Source organism: Anopheles merus, chromosome 3R (assembly GCF_017562075.2).
Source record: "Anopheles merus strain MAF chromosome 3R, AmerM5.1, whole genome shotgun sequence".
In the NCBI taxonomy this organism is placed as follows: Eukaryota; Metazoa; Arthropoda; class Insecta; order Diptera; family Culicidae; genus Anopheles; species Anopheles merus.
In genome coordinates this window covers 43,753,711-43,769,893 of record NC_054084.1, presented here as the reverse complement: position 1 = coordinate 43,769,893, position 16,183 = coordinate 43,753,711, and the positions used below count along the sequence as shown (strand labels likewise).

The window sequence follows — 16,183 nt, the reverse complement described above, 5'->3', positions numbered from 1 at the left end:
AAAACATATGATTTCTCAGCCGTTGAGAAAATTGAACGCTTCTGATGATGAGAGCAGGGGGAAAAATAGACTGTGACTTGGGAAGAGTAGATTTCATGGTTATTGGAGTGAATCGTTTGTATTTCCGATGGAACGCTATTACGATGGAAAATATGCACATTTTAAGGCTATGGTTTGTCAAAAGACACAACGCTATTTTTTTTTTTTTAATTGTAATACCGTGCGTATAGACATTCTTCTAAGAATTATCAATTCCATAAAGACTGTAAGGTCAGTTATACTATCTTCAATCAGTGTTATCAATTTACTCCAAACCACCTTTCTAGCAATTATTCAACATACATAGGCATGCTCACAAGCAGCTCTATCACTGAACTCTATCAATTTCTTATTTGTATCTCGCAACACATCATTTCCTACTCTCGCATGTAAAAACAATCCAAATATCCATAAATAATGCCCTAAAAGCATTCTCGTTTAGCTTCTTTTGTTAAGATTTTCAGCTAACTATTTTTAAAAGCACAGCAAAGTTCTAAAGGTGTAAAAGAAGGTATACATGGTGACCTAGTTTTCATCGCCCCTTTTTAGGTGTCCACTAGCAGCAGCAGCTCGTACCACATCAACATGAGGCGGTAGGCACCTAAGACCCCTAGAACGTCAGTACGGCTTTAAGAATCTATTGGCATAGTGTGTGCGATACATACATAAGGCAGCACACGCACCCCCAAATGGGGCCACCCGATGCTTCCTCTTCTTTCATCTCTTTTCTCTCGTTTTATGCTTCGTCGTTATGTAAAGAGTGAGAGAGAGAGAGAGAGAGAAAGAGAGAGAAGGAAAGGGAAAACAATACATTGAAGGGAGTTGTCCTACAGAGTAAGTGGGACAAAGTGCCGACCAAGACAGGCAGGCAAACAGGGGAGCTCACATTTTCCTAACTCCATCTACACGTTTTCTGTCCATCGGATAGTTGAATTTTAACGAGAGTAATCCTCACCGACTGTAACGGTCTGTGTATGTGTGTGAGTGTGTTTGTTTGTTCGTTTTACTACTTTCGGCATTCATTTCCCTTTCACTCTCTATGCACTACATTGATCATTTTACTTCTTTTTTTCCTTATGTTTTCTAACATACTTGTGTTACAAAATAAGCTAAATAACAAATGTATATCAACTATTGGAAGGTTAATGTACATGTTTGATATGAAAAATAATAGAGGACAGTAGTAAAGTTTAGATGTTTGTAAAATAATCATTGTAAAGCAATTGTTGCATTTCCATTTCTTGTTTTGCAATAAAAGAATGGATCAACGACAATGTGTCCAAAAATAAGTAATAAAACTATGAAACAAGAAACAAAACGAATGCTCAACGCTATCCACGTTTCACTTCCTTGTCTTTTTGGGTGTCGCCTCATGAAACGCCACGTATAACAACCAAAAAAAACGCCAAACTAGAAGAACGTGTGACATTTAGGGGTTTACTTTTGTAGCTTTAAACAACACTGGTGAATGGAATGTTGCCAACTATCACATTCGCCATCGTTTGCCCACTGGTTGGCGTACTTGGCACAGAAACAGGCCTCGTGTTGTGTCTTCACCAATTCACGGTCATTTCGAACGTTACGAATGTCCACCAGTAGCCAGCAGCATCGACCAGGTGGGGATACCTTTCGGACGTTGAGTTGACTGTTGCCAGCACAAAACCAGCCAGTGGGCACGTGGAATGAACCAAGCACCAAGCAGCCAGGTCCACTGCCGCCCAATTTCCAATCCTATATTGAAATGAAATCGACCTAAAAACGTGGCTAAGCAATTGCCTCCCCCGGTTAGTGTCGCTATGCTGTCGTGTGCCCATTATTCTTCAGAGCATTTAGTGTGTCCATCCGGGGGCTATATACACGCACGCGACGTTCGATGTTATGTGTGTATGTGTATGTGTGCCTGTATTTGGTTGCATAATTTATGTAGGCAAGCAGCGACATCACCTGCAGCAGAGCACACTCGCGCTCACTCCATTCGCTTAAATTTACACTTTGTGAAGGTTAATGGGTGTGTGTTGCGCTGTTACTAGAGTGTCTCCTCTGATCATAGGAGGGCTTATGTTTTATGGGCTATATTTTGCATGCAAAGATTGAACTCTTATTTTATCTTTCCCTTGGTTTTACACGCCGAAGGCCACCGTCACCTCGTTAGACAACAATCACTCTCGTATTCGGTACATTGGCAAATAGACATTTGCTACCTACCAGCACAGTATGGTCGGAACAAGTTTACAAGCTTGTTTGAAAATTGCTCACTTGATTGATTAGAAAGTATTTACTTACTTACAACTCACACCTCAAGTAAAGATATTGTTGCAAATTGTATTTATATTTTTTATTATTATTTTTTTCTTCATAATTTAGATGCACAGCGGTAGCTCCATATCACCTAAACATCCCGCCATACCGATATCAATCGGTATAGCTTCTCTGGTACTTGAGGGAAGATCATCCGCGCTAGATGACAGCTCGATCCACGCTCCGTCCACGTCGTGTGCTGCCACCTCGAGCGTTCTCGCCAATGGCCATGGGACAGGCGACGGTGGTGCCGGCGGAGGATCTTCCTCCGGTTCCGGAGGTGCCGGTGGCGAGGATGATGAGGACGGTGGGTTTTGCAGACAGAAGCGTTCGAGCGAGGGCACTGGAGCAGGGGCATCATCGCTTCAGCAGTGCAGTCTCTTGGCCATCAACGAGTCACACGGCAAATCGTTGGCGATGTCCTGCTGCCATACACCGGACGAAGCGCAACGAATCAATCTGAAGCTACAGCAGATACGATCTTCCTGCCCAAGCACGAGCAAGGACGAAGTGCAGCAGCTGGTGACAGTGTCGGGCGAACCGAGCCGACTGCCCGGAGGCCGCAGACATGAGCGGGAGCTGTACCAAACGTACTCCAATGCCGCCGGTCAGCGCGATTCCCTCGAACGGGGAACCGCTTCGTCTGCATCATCGGCTGCATCCTGGGTTTCGCATGACCACGCCGTCATCTCTTCGGCTGCCACTGGTGTCGTTATCTATAGTGGATTCGAGAAAATGAATGTACTCGGTACCGTGTCGCCCATCAAGAATCACCCGATGGGTAACAGCTTCATTAACTTTTCCTCCCCAACGCCAACGGCGGGTGCTGCTGGAGCAACATCGTCTGCTTCTGTCAATGCTATCCAGTCCCGCAAACCAGTGGCTGGAGGCGGGTCGTCTTCGTCGAAGCTACAAGCGTCGTCGCGTCCGCGCGAAGGACCGCACTGTGAGCAGTTTCTGAAGAAGATCGGACTCAACAAACCGGAGGCAGCTGATGGACCGGAGCATCACTGCAGCTATCGCAACAAATACGTAAGTTGTTTTCAATAGCACGAAGTACAATTTTTTACGTTTGTGCAGATGATACATACCAGCGATTTGTTGCTTGTTCTTCTATTTTAGTGTCTTCGCTGGCAGGTGTACTTCAAGCAGCTTTCGTCCATCCTGACGAACGGTGAGGCGGTTTGCATCGAGGTGTATCTCGGACCAGAAAACCATACCATACTCCTGGAGCAATGGATTCTTAAGCTAGTGATGACGTAAGTAATTCGCAGCCATCATACCACAAAGTCCAATATTTATATCTTTGCTTTTTTTTCTATTTTACGTCATACAGCAAATCACCGGCAACCATGACCATCCAATCGTTGTGTGCCGCCATACGTAGTCAGCTGTACTTTTCACAAATATCGGCGTGGAGCGATCTGATTAAAAAATCGCTCGAGCCAGACCTTTTCTCAAACCCGCGCATAAAAAAGTTGATCCCTGCGGCAAAGTGCAAAGCGGGCGGAGGGTCTCCCTTTTCCCTGGCACAGGCTAGGCTTGATATTCTGTTTCGCATTCGAACATACGACAATACTGCGTGTTTTAACGAGAAACCGAACGTTCACAACTTTCCCGATGCGAGTGTCGCCGACAATTTCGTGATACAGGTGTGTCTCAAAAGTTTGCCTCGGCTCGACCGCATACCGGGAATAGATGCCGCGTTGGATGCAGCGAAGATGAGTGCAACGCTGCAGAAGCAACAGCAGGTTGACCGTATACCGTTGCCCTGCCACGAGAAGGGCAAGCATCGATGCGCGTTTAGGGTTGAGCTGGAGGAAGAGGAAGACGACGATGATTCATCCATGGTAGAGGGCGGGATGGAAGGCGAAGCGGGCGACGGTGATGTTGGTGGCGAGGACAGTATGTTGCTCACATCCGCCGCAATCAGCCATCGCGAAAAACAGCTGCTCAAGTACAGAAAGCGAATGTTGAAGCGTGAAAAGAAAAAGAAAACCGGCGGCGCTGTGGGAGAAGGAAACAGCAATACGAGCCCTGCGAGTAGTAGCAGCAACACTAGCAGCGGAGCAACCAGTGTCAGCGATCGGAACGGATCAGGATCCGCCGATGGGTCATCGTATTTGTCGGCAAAGAGTTGTTACATGAGCGGTCAGATCGGACCAGTGGGTAACAATATGGGAAGCAAAAGCAACCACCCCTCCACCGAACCAACGGCAAACAATGCGTGTAGCAATGGAAACTGTCGCAATGCGTTAACATCATCCATTAATTCAATACAGCCACCGCTTTACTCCTCCACCGATCGTCACCAGGCAATGATGGTGTGTGATGATCGTTTTCATGCGATCGCTACCAACTCGAAATCCACCCAAACAACAACGGTTGCATTATCGGTCGACCTGCTGTTACCGCCGCTCGTTTCGGTAGCGACCCAAACGGAACCCACTGTTTCCACCGCAATGGTTTGCAGCGATTGTAAAACCAGATCATCCCGGACGGCAAGCGGGAATGAAACGCGCTCCTCACCAGCGATGAGTGAGCCGGCGCAGCGCGAGATGGAAGTTAGCCAAAACATGAACCATGCCAGCAGCAGCATTAGCAGCACAAACCGTGATAGAAATATGCAATATTTTAACGATTACTATAGGACTTACGATATTATCAATGAAAACTGTGATAAAGGTCCAGAGGCGCCTGTCGGGTGCGGTAAGCAACAGCAGCCGGGCCGTGCTGATGTGCTCATGCAGGAAGGCAGCTTCCGTAGCGTCCAACAGTCAAAATCGAACGGTAATGGAGTGAGCGGTAGCGATTTACCCGACACGTTTCGTCGACCGTGCTTCATTGTCGGCGGCGATGGGTACGAAGGGGATGAAGATGACGAAAGCAGTGCGCAGAAAAGGAACCGTGCAATCGCAAACGAAGTACCCGCTCTTCAGCAGGGCGAACTGCTCCTTCAAGCCATGCAAAGAACTGCCATGTTGAATGGGTCGAGTGAGAGAGACGGCCAAGAGCGGTATGGCAGGGCGAAAAATGTGCATGGAAATGTGGCTTTAAACAACAACAATTACACCACTGCAAACAACAACTTCGTCGAGCGTGATAGGGGGAAGGATGGTACCGCCGTTCCGGTGGCAAATGGAGGGAAACAGCACGACCAGCATACAGAAGCCACTAATGGCGACGAAACGGGCAAAGGGAATGGTGCGAAAATGGCAGCAGCAAATTGTGAAACAAGCGAATGTGATACCTTCAGTAAGGAAAAGAAGCTAGATTTAGGTGACTGTCGTCTGTGCAAACGACAAAAAACGAAGCATAATTTTAAACTAAACCTTACCCCATTGCTCTCCTCGGCGACCGAGGTGCCCCCGTCCTCTTCGAAAAAGGAAGCATCGAAGAAGACGACGATGATCGCTGCGAGCACGGTACTGGACTGTGGATCAACGCCGCCGGGATGCCGTCGAACGTTGTCGGAGAGTTTAGTGGGACATTTTACCATACCAGGATCTTCGGCCATGGCATCCGGGTCAAACGGCCACGGCACAGCTAATTATGAAGGCCCCGATAGCGAAACCGTTCATTCTGGACGTGGGATGAATGAGGCGTACGGGCTTGCCTATTCCAACGTAGAAAATCTTAGCCCAGGGGACAGTCCAATGCTGAGCACCTCAACCGGCGCTGTTGGAAATGGCATTTTTACATTCGAACAGATGAAATCGTACAGGCGCGCGTTCTCGGAAGATGTGATTGACACGATCACCTCCCTTGGCCCTCGATCGTACGCCGGCAATGATCGCACCCAAACCACCGAAGAGGATAGCACTGACGACACTGACGGCAGCAACGGTGGTGATAATGAGGTCGAACAGGAGACTCATCTACAGCAGGCAGGCGGTTGCGTTGACCATCGTCGTACAGCCAGCGGTGAAAGCCCACGTACTGCGATGGGAACATCGGCCAAATGCGGCCATCAAATTACACGCCGTCATCGGCCGCATACCTCAACTCCAGCAGGGAATGATACCGTGTGTAAAGAGCCGCTCTACATCAGCTGCTCGGAGACGGATTGTTCTGTCAGCACTGCAAGCAGCGTTTCCCCTCACAAGAAACAAATTCTGAGCTGTGGTGCCATCGGAGGCACATCCATTGCCGCCACGAGCACCTCGGAAGGTAGGACAACCGCTAGGGGAGAGAATTTCTCCAATAACCTAAAACAGCAGCTCACACAGCACAAAACATCTTCGAAAATCAACCTCAACTACGTGTTTTGTTTGTCACCGCTGGCGCGCGATGATTCCGGTTTTACAAGCGGTAGCAGCCCGGCCACTTCAACCACCTTTCCTGCCACTTCCCCGATCGCGATCGATGACGCAGGAACGTTTGGCAAAGCTACGAAAAGCGTTCGAATGACCAACAGCGCGCACAGTGCGGGACTGTTTCGTTACGACTTTGAAGAGACCCCGGTCAGTCCGGTATCGGGCACTATCAAATCAAAATCCGCCCCTGCCTTTCCATTCTCCCCGCCAATGGGCGGTGGTGCCCTGTCGCCACGCTTTTTGCGAAATGCCCAGCGCCAGTTTCACCATCGCACGCGGTACCCCTCGGAACGATCGTCCTTCTCAGAGCGTTCGTCTATCGGCTCGGATGAGCAGTTTTCCGATGACGATCTATCATCCTATCTGTTGGACTCATCGAACGGCGGCAGTTACTGCAGCCCACTCTCGGGACATCAACTCCTGTCGACGGAGCATGGGGGCGTTGGGTCCGCTCTAAAGATGGGTCGTTATATGGCTCGCACCACTGCTGGCCTGCTGCCAACGGCGCAGATGCTGAGCAAGGTGCTGAACAGGAACCTGTTCCGGTTTGGACGTGCACCAATGCTCGGAACGCTGGAAGAATCGCTGCTGCAACGACGGCTGAGTCCGAAATTCCAGGTCGCCGATTTTAAGGTGCTGCTGGGCGCCTCTGGCAGCTTCTGTCCGACACAGCTCACCATACCGGCTGCATCCTACTTCTACGAGCTCCCTGGGCAGCACTTAACTACACCGTATGTGGTAAGTTTGAGCAAGCGGTAGTGCTTCCTTAGCCCTTACGCTGTGTCTGAACCATAGCTAAATGAGTGACGTTTCTTTTTCGGTTTTAGTGTGAATTACGTCTTCCAAGAAAGGGATACTCGATACCGCGCACAGGCACCGTCCAGGCAACGTTGCTCAATCCGCTGGGAACGGTGGTGCGGATGTTTGTCGTGCCGTACGATTTTCGAGATATGCCAGCTATGTCCACTACCTTCATACGGCAGCGCATACTCGCCTGTGACGATAGCAGCCTCAAGCTGCTCGGCAAAAACATCGAACAGCTCAGCAATGCCGAGCAAATGAAGTTGCTGCGTTATGCGATCCATTTGCGGTAAGTAGTTAGTTTGCACAGCCTTTGAAATTGTTGTTTGTAGCTTCTTTAAAAGACAGTGACGCTTATCTTAATCGAACCGAAACCCCCTTCCCTTTCCATTCCGTCGCAGGTTTCAAACATCGCGATCTGGAAAACTGTCGCTTCACACAGACATCCGGCTGCTGATTTCCCGCCGCACCGACTGTGATACGGCCGCTGCCCATGCGAAAAATTTACTCGAGTCCCCGAACGAACTGAAAGTGGTTACCATCGTACCGGATAATCCCAAGTTTAGTTTACGTATTGATAAGCAGCAGTAGTGTGGCTTTAACAATCTCTCCTCTATCCCATGCGTGGTACGGCGAGTGAGCATTCGAGGTGTGTGAGAATGTCGTTAACAGTCAACCTATCGACTGGGGGGCCCTATTAGACACACTGCTCTATCTTCTTACTTTTCTTCCGCAATCAAACCGTAGAGAGGGATTTATTATCGTTTTGGATGTTTTTGTTTTCCTTTTTTTGTCATACCGATTGGCACTAAAACCGGGTGATTGTTATTCATTAAGAAATTTTACTTGTTTAATCCGTTTTGTTTTATAATAGCTATATGCAATTACAACGTTTCGAAAATATTTGTGTTTATCATACTTCGCTTTCTGCTAATCATTTTACCAATTCAGTACAGTGTGATCTCTCTCTCTCTCTCGGGCTCGATAAGTTGAATAACATGCAGCAGTTTCTGCAAAACTATTTTCGTGAAAGGAATCTTGTTCCCCCAGCTTTAGAGTTTAGTAAATGGGTCATTGGTTTAAACTGGGGGATGAACCGGGAATGTAGTGCGTCGCGCAGGTAATGAAGCAACAGAGCAATTGAAGTTAAATATTGGCACGTGATGGGGATGAGAAAACGAAAACTTTATCAAAAGGAATCGTAGGTTTAATTCTAAATGGAGAATGAAAATCATTGGTGAGTCGGAGAAAACCCATCTGCAAAGATACAAGCAATTGTGATCTATAGATCGGTTTAGATTTATGCTTCAACTGTGATTGACGAAAAGCGTAAATTGTATGTTAGATACAAACCCCAACTGTGTATAATCCGATGGGATGTGTGTATGTGTAGGCGAATGAAAAGAAATGGTAAACAAAATCACAGAAAGGAAAAAAAAGAAGTGGGAAATATACTATCATTCCAGAACGAATGGAAAACGATGCAAAACAGAATGCCAACAATACCGCGTGGATGCGTGGAAGAATCACAATGGAAAGTGAATATAAAATACACCGTTTATGTTTGGACAAAACAAAAAAAACGATAAACGATAAAAGGACGTCAAACAAATGATAATACAGCAAATGTACATAGCACGTTCTTACATGTGATGCAAGGGCAATATGATGATGATGATGATGAAGGCGAAGATGTTGCAGTGATTTGGGGTGATTGTTATAGAACGAACGCCTGTGTTCATTTGTTCGTTACGCTTGTGCTCTTAAAGACAATGTTTAACAAAACTATACTTTCGCGCTGGGTTCGCATTTACGCTACGACACGTTGAGTTCATGCACTGCGTACACACAGGCAACTGGTATACTTCTTCATCCCCTCATAAAACTAATGTTTGTTACACTTAGTGTAGGAAAAAAGTAGTATAAAGGCAGAAGCAATGCTGTGATGCTGCTTTTTTTTTGCTGTTCTTCAAACGTTTCCGTGTCGTATTCATCTTGGCATTGAGCAAAGTAAAATTTATCTCGCAGAGAGATTAAATCTTTCTAGTGCAATTTGCCAATAATCCCTTTCCTGTCTTCATGTTAGTGAAATATTTGCCGCGATAATAACGATATCCCCCTATGTCGATAATTAGCGAAAAAATCACGAACTAAGGATTCAACAGATTCGCATACACACTAGATTCAACACACTGCCATATAAGCGGAATGGGAGGAAAAAAACACGCCAAAGCGTTGTAAGGCGTGCCGATAGCCAGCCGATGAATGGATGCGTAAAAAGTTGTACTTTAATAACGTAGCTAAAATTCGTTCTTATAACGCCTAATGTTGCAAGTTGACTTTAACGGCATCGGAATGTGTATGGAGTTATACACGTCGGCTCTATATATGTATGTGTGTGTATGTGTGCGTGTAATAGCGGTGCTTTTTCTCCTAGATAAGCAAAAAGGCGAATTAATACACATAAACTTTGACTGTTCTTTTTGAACAGAAAATAACAATAATATCTTTGATGTAGTCGGAAGGACTCCTGCAAATTAGTATGCCGCCAGGTTACAATTTGGAAAATAGACGCTCGCGTATATGCGTTGTTTATGTTTTGTTGTACAATTTATTTGTTTGTAAAACACACGTGCGTGGGAGGGATTGATTTGAACTAACGTCCTGTGTATATCCTACGATCGGCAAATACTACAGCACCACTGATCAGGCAGCTTCTTTCCGATTGCCGTCCCGACGCTTAGTGCATCCGTGGTACACTGTGTGCTTTAGAGCAAGTAATTATTTTACCATAAAATAACTAGAAACATTGCCACCGAGAAACGAGTTTAAGAAATCATTGTTAAACATTACTAAACAACCACATAGGGCACAAACTCACACACACATACACACAGCTGTGTTTGTGCACAGATAGAATGAACAGCAACAAGCAAAACAAGTAAGCTAGTCACAGACCCTAAAATGAGTCCTTTTACTCATCGCAAGAGTACGCTTGTGCACGAATACTTTGTTTTTAACCACCGGAGTCACAACATTTCAATTACCATCAAATAGATTTCTCCCATCTAATTGATATCAGAAAGACAAACGGATAATACGGAACACGATTGCAATGCCATTTTCCTTCGACACAGCAATTAGGGGAAAAAAGATACTGTAGATTTTAACAACTTGTTTTTGGATCTATTTTACGTTAACGTTTTGCATCCTTATTGCGTATCTTTTGATTTTGAGCCCGACAACCGCATCAACGCGCATTCAAACTGTAGAAATAGGTCTGGGGAGTGGCACACGAATTCAACTGGCTGGATCAGAGTGAAAGTTAAACCAAAAACTTAAGAAAATACTATACAAGGTAAACGATACAGTAGTAAAATAGAGAACAAGTTGAACCAGAGTCGAGACATAGTAACATTACGAAAATAGTAACATTGTAAGCTATGTAGAAACAGGATAACGAAAGGGAAATAAAAAGAGAAAAACGATATAATAAAAAAAAACACACACACACACACACAAAAACACTTACATCAACACACAACAGACACATACATACAAGTGAACGGTATGAACAAAATGATGAAGAACAGAATAACAATATACATTTACTATATATTTATATATACACATTTTTTCAGAAAAGTAATGAAAAATATTTAACGAAATAATAAAGAAAAACGGAATCATAATTCGCTAGATGTTCAGTTAAAGATTAAAAATATAACCTAGTCCTGCTAGTATTTTTTGCTTTACTACATTCGAAAAGTAAATGGCCAACAGGCGAGTTCTAACTTGTTTTTCACTTTTCTTACCATAGACTATCATGAAGAAATCGGCACCCGCTCCGTAGAGGAGAGAAATGTGCAATGATTTTGCAAAACTTTGCAAATCAACTGATGGTCCTAATCTTTCAACCAGAGACAGTTCCTCTCTAACACAATTAATTACAAATGTTTGAGTGAACCCGAACCAAGTTTTAGTTACTAAACTATGACTTGGTTTTATATTTCGCCACTTATATATTCCGCCATTGTGCAAATGATACGGTTCTTATGGAATACAGTGCAAACTTTCTTAAAAACAGTACATACACCGTAGTGTCATATTCTATACTACTTACTCTTAAAAGCATGCCCGTAATGGGTTCGAACCCCGGATGGACCGTGTCATCATACGTAGGATTGACTGTCCTACTATGGGTAATCAATAAGTCAATGAAAGGCAAGCCCAGTACAGGCAACAACCAGCAACAGTTGTTGTGCCATAGAAGAAGAACAGTTACAATACTGAATATCTATTCAATACAACACGTTACAATTTAAAAAAACTGATTTTGGTGCCGGATTCATAGCTATAGAATCAGATTTGAAGTTTTATTTAATTATTTATTGGAACATAATATCACTTCCTATGTTTATAATATCTTTTGATGAAGATTTTTTTTTAATTTTCCGTATCATTTCCTACGATAAATGTTCATTTTGAAAAAAATAGTCGAAATTAGCTCAGATAACGACATTTGGGCTAAAATTTGAATTAAAGCACTGCTTCCTATATGCATCTTGGTTGACAAACTCCATGCCCCTACCCTGCATGTAATCAGCTTGTGCCAAAGTGACGCTGTCAGTGGCTTCAGTTTTCATTTTGTGTTTTTGCGAGGATAACAAAAAAAACGAGAAGAAAGAAACAGTACAGAAATAAATAGTGTCGAAAAAATGAAAACGCATTTAACTCTCAGCCTACCAGTAGAACACTATCGATAGTTTGTTGTGGCTGGTGTAATGTGCAGGTCTCATAATTAGTACGGCTCTGAGGTGTGGAGTGTGCTTTTGTTCTGGTGTATCTGTGCAATCCCACGCAAGGGGGCACGCAAGCGGACTAGCATCGCGTGCGAGGTGGCATTTCCTCCTCCCAGTTGGTGTACAGGGGGTCACTTCAGGTGTAGAAAATAGGCGAGCGGAACGGCAGTGGCACTGGTCCTTGCGGGCACTGGCCAGAAAGGGACATCGTCTCCGCTGCAAATGAGTACCATGGTGTGTACGCTATAGAACGACTGCAGACCCGTTAGCTTTGTGTGTATGGTACTGCGTTGACATCGTTACACAGAAGGTTAAAACACACACGAGCGGATGGGAAGAGTTGCACAATTGATTTTTCTCAAACCTCGAACGAAGGGCCGTCACCCGCACGACTGGGTGTGAAGCTTCAAAACAAACAGTGCATTAGCGACACCAGTGTGTTCGGATAATTGGTGCAGAGGTTCTCCGTGCAGTGTTTGTTTGTGTGAGTGTGTGTGTGTTCGGTGTGATTGAATATAGAAGCTATATCGAGAAACTTTCCCGCAAAGGGATAGTCCATCATGGAAGACAAACTGTTCACTAGCGTCGAGGAGGAGTGCCTGTACTGGAAGGAGCGCTGCCTGAAGGTGTCGCAAGAGCGGGACGATGCGCAGCGGGAGTTCGATGACTTCACCACCGAGTCGCGGCAGCTGGAAGCCGAGCTGGAGATGACGGTAGAACAGCAGGAGAAGAAGATCCGCGACCTAAATCAGCTGGTCAATCAGCTGCACAGCGAGAACGAATCCTACAAAAGGAAGATGCAATACTCCGAAAATGAAACCAACAAAATCGATGCCGACTTTCGGCAGCTGGCAAAGGAGAACGAAAAGCTGAAGGTAGGTAGTAAGCGGTTCCACCGTAGGAACGGGCTATCATGGAATTCCGAGCCTCTCATCCGTCTCCTTGCTCTTTTTAGATATACATTCGTGAACTGGAGCAAAAAAATGACGATCTAGAACGGGCAAACCGGGTAGCGAGCGAAAGTGTGGCCGAATTCGAATCGATGCTGAACCAGGCGTACGAGAAGAACGCACTGCTCGAGCTGGAGGTGGACGAGAAGGAGCGCATGCAGATTAAGCTGCAACGATTAATGGATGAGGCGCGCGATTTGAAGCAGGAGCTGAAGGTGCGCACCCTTAAGCCGGACGAGCATGGCGAAAAGCTGGAAGATGACGAGCTGGGCGAACACGGGGACGGTTCCAGCAAACAGTTGGATCCCTCGAACGAAACTGCGTCGACCACGACAACCATTGCTACCGCCAACGTAACGTCCGCGGTCGGCGCACCGCAGCAGATGAACAGTGTTGGTCTTGGGGGCGCGGATGGCATAGATCCGGACGATGGTACGCTGGGTGGTTGCAAGCTAGAGACGCTCAATAACAACCTGAACAGCAGCAAGCAGCAGCGAAGTGCGCTCGTTTCGCCCATGGTGAAACTGTCGGCAAGCAAGTTGAATGACTTTGGTCGCGAAACGACCACGCCAGAGGACGGCATCGTCGGGGACGGTGTAAAGTCAACGCTGCTGTCCTCACCCAGCAGTCAGCTGATAATAGAGCGAAATGGAAACAGTACGCCCTCGAGCGCACTCGTTCCGGGTGGGCTGGGCGGGCTCAATGCCCCAATGGCACCGAGCGACCGCGTTTCGACACTGAACATCGTGGCCGACCTGCTGCGACGGCTGGACAATATGGAGGCGAAGCTGAAGGCGTGGAAGATTCGCAAACCCTCGTCGCGCACCGGCCCCGGCAGTGCGGGTACGGTCGGCAGCAATGTTCGAACATCTCTGCACACCAGCCACACGATTTCGAATCTGCACCACAGTGCCGGTACAGGTGGACTGATGAACAGTCATAATCACCATCATCCTCACCACCATCACCATAGCAACCATCATTACCAAAGCCAGCTGCAGCAGCAGAACCACCACGCAGACAGCAATCTCTCGCTCAATTCGCTCGGCTCCGGCGATGGTACGGTGCTGCTCGCCTCGTCGGCCAACTGTTGCGGCGCTACTGGCAACGGCAGTAGTAACGCGACAGTCGGCAATGTGCAGCTGCATTCTTACCAGCCCAGCACCATCACGATCGGTACGCAAACATCCCAGCATTTGCCGGCAACCTCGTTGCCCACCAAGACGGAACTATTGCGTACGAATAAGTAATGGTACAAAGCATGTCCTCAGCCGCATGACACTCCGCACACAGAACCGACGAGTTTGTGTTTTGCAGTACACAAAACGGGATAAATGCAGTGATGGCCAGTGGGGAATTGCGCTAAATGTTATATTCCGAGCGCGAAAGAGTGATGGGCGAGGGTGATGAAACTACCAACATAAGACACTGTGACAAAGTGATTTAATTTAAATATTTTCGAGTTTTGTTTTGTTTTTTACGTTACACCGTCCATCGCAAGGAGGAGGAGGTGGTGTGTGGGTGGATTATGCAGATTATGTGCCCGCTCCGTACAGTTCGGTTTTAATCGTACAATTAATTGGTTCAGTTTTGATACTAACTTCCTTTTCATCGGTTGTACATATACATAATAGCGTATGATGAAGAAAGACAACAAAAAGTCTGCTAAAAGTGTAACTAGCGCTCTTGTTGTAGGAATTATGTAGTCGGAATGATTTTTGGTTCCCGGTTTTCGTTAGCATTATCTATTTACGATATATTCCGGGAATCCTGTGCGCATCCTGTGTGTGTCTCTCCGTGTGTCTGTAGTACTATTTTTGTTTTACTCCGAGATTTGTACTTGGACAGTTTCATCCCTATTTTGTCCTAGTTGCTCATGCGACAGAGTGTATGCTAATTTATAATTTATGTTTGAGTTGGGAACCGTTGATCGTTTTCCAGATTTTGCTTTTTCTTGCTGTCCGCGAAAACGACCTATGTATGCTAGCTAGCGAAAACTGCGTACTGTGTAATAATGCTGCTTCTGGGAATGTTTTAATATGCAACGGGCAACAACGTTTCATTCGCTTTCGTTTACACCCAAAAGCGTCACAAGTAAATGCAGTATTGTACGCAATATTTACACAGCTAATATGACACACGACACAGAGAAAGACGTATAAAATGCATTGCTTTAATCGATTTCGTGAAATATATACAATTTTTTTGATAAATCAATAATGATGTTTTCGAAATGGTTATAAAAAAAACATTTCCTTCTATCGGAGCGCCGCCTTACTTTCACAAAACTTACCCGCTCTAAAAAAGTACTGAAATAACCAATCATTTGAGTAGTGAATGGGGGGGGGGGTGACACCTGCAAAACATTTCCTACTTCACGCCGCGCGCCAAAATCCACCCGAGTCACAAAATACTCTGTTTTGGGGAAGAGACAAATCCTTAATAAAAAACTAAACCTTACAATTCCTGCAACATTGGCGTGGGCAAAGGAGCAATACCACAGCAGCCCACCTTGAAGGGAAGAATTGAGCGAAATTATAAGTATAATATAATATATTTTGATCGAGGTATTAGTATGATACAAAACAAACTATTTCTGCAATACCTTTTGACAAATACTGCACGAGGGGAGCAAGCTATGAGCATCATCCGCGGCGGCAATGTGAGCACGACGACGAAAAAAAATACCATATTTGAGGAAACAACGTTCCCATCCCACATGCTTCTTTCGTCTAACACCATTGTTTGTTAACAAAAATGTAAAACTGTGCAAAATGGGCTGGAGAGGTAGTGGAATTGAAGTTAATGGGAAAAACTAAACTAAAAGTAGTAACAACAACCAACAAACAAGTTGTATAGACCATCAGAAGAGTAGTAGCAAAGTAAAATACAGAGCGAGGCAAAAATGTCCAACAAAACAGGCAAAAACTATAAGAAAGTGATCAAAACTAACGCATAATAAAGGCTATATTTATTC

General features: G+C 45.5%; 2 protein-coding genes across 7 annotated transcripts in view; both read left to right on the top strand.

The window, feature by feature from the left end:
* LOC121595204 overlaps nucleotides 1-10,957 on the top strand; it is a 32,847-nt gene extending 21,890 nt beyond the window's left edge. For all 6 annotated transcript variants that reach the window (XM_041918969.1, XM_041918972.1, XM_041918967.1 and 3 more), the window contains 5 exons: nucleotides 2,404-3,369; nucleotides 3,460-3,596; nucleotides 3,674-7,391; nucleotides 7,481-7,743; nucleotides 7,856-10,957. In XM_041918969.1, coding sequence (XP_041774903.1) covers nucleotides 2,404-3,369; nucleotides 3,460-3,596; nucleotides 3,674-7,391; nucleotides 7,481-7,743; nucleotides 7,856-8,045 — 5,274 coding nt within the window. In that variant the 3' untranslated portion in view covers nucleotides 8,046-10,957. The remainder of the gene's footprint in view (nucleotides 1-2,403; nucleotides 3,370-3,459; nucleotides 3,597-3,673; nucleotides 7,392-7,480; nucleotides 7,744-7,855) is intronic.
* A 1,149-nt stretch (nucleotides 10,958-12,106) lies between these two features.
* Nucleotides 12,107-16,115, top strand: LOC121595181 (nuclear distribution protein nudE homolog 1). The gene is made up of 2 exons (XM_041918902.1): nucleotides 12,107-13,131; nucleotides 13,212-16,115. The coding sequence occupies exons 1-2, from the start codon at nucleotides 12,817-12,819 to the stop codon at nucleotides 14,454-14,456; spliced, it is 1,560 nt and encodes a 519-aa protein (XP_041774836.1). The 5' UTR covers nucleotides 12,107-12,816; the 3' UTR covers nucleotides 14,457-16,115.
* Nucleotides 16,116-16,183: the final 68 nt, after the last annotated feature.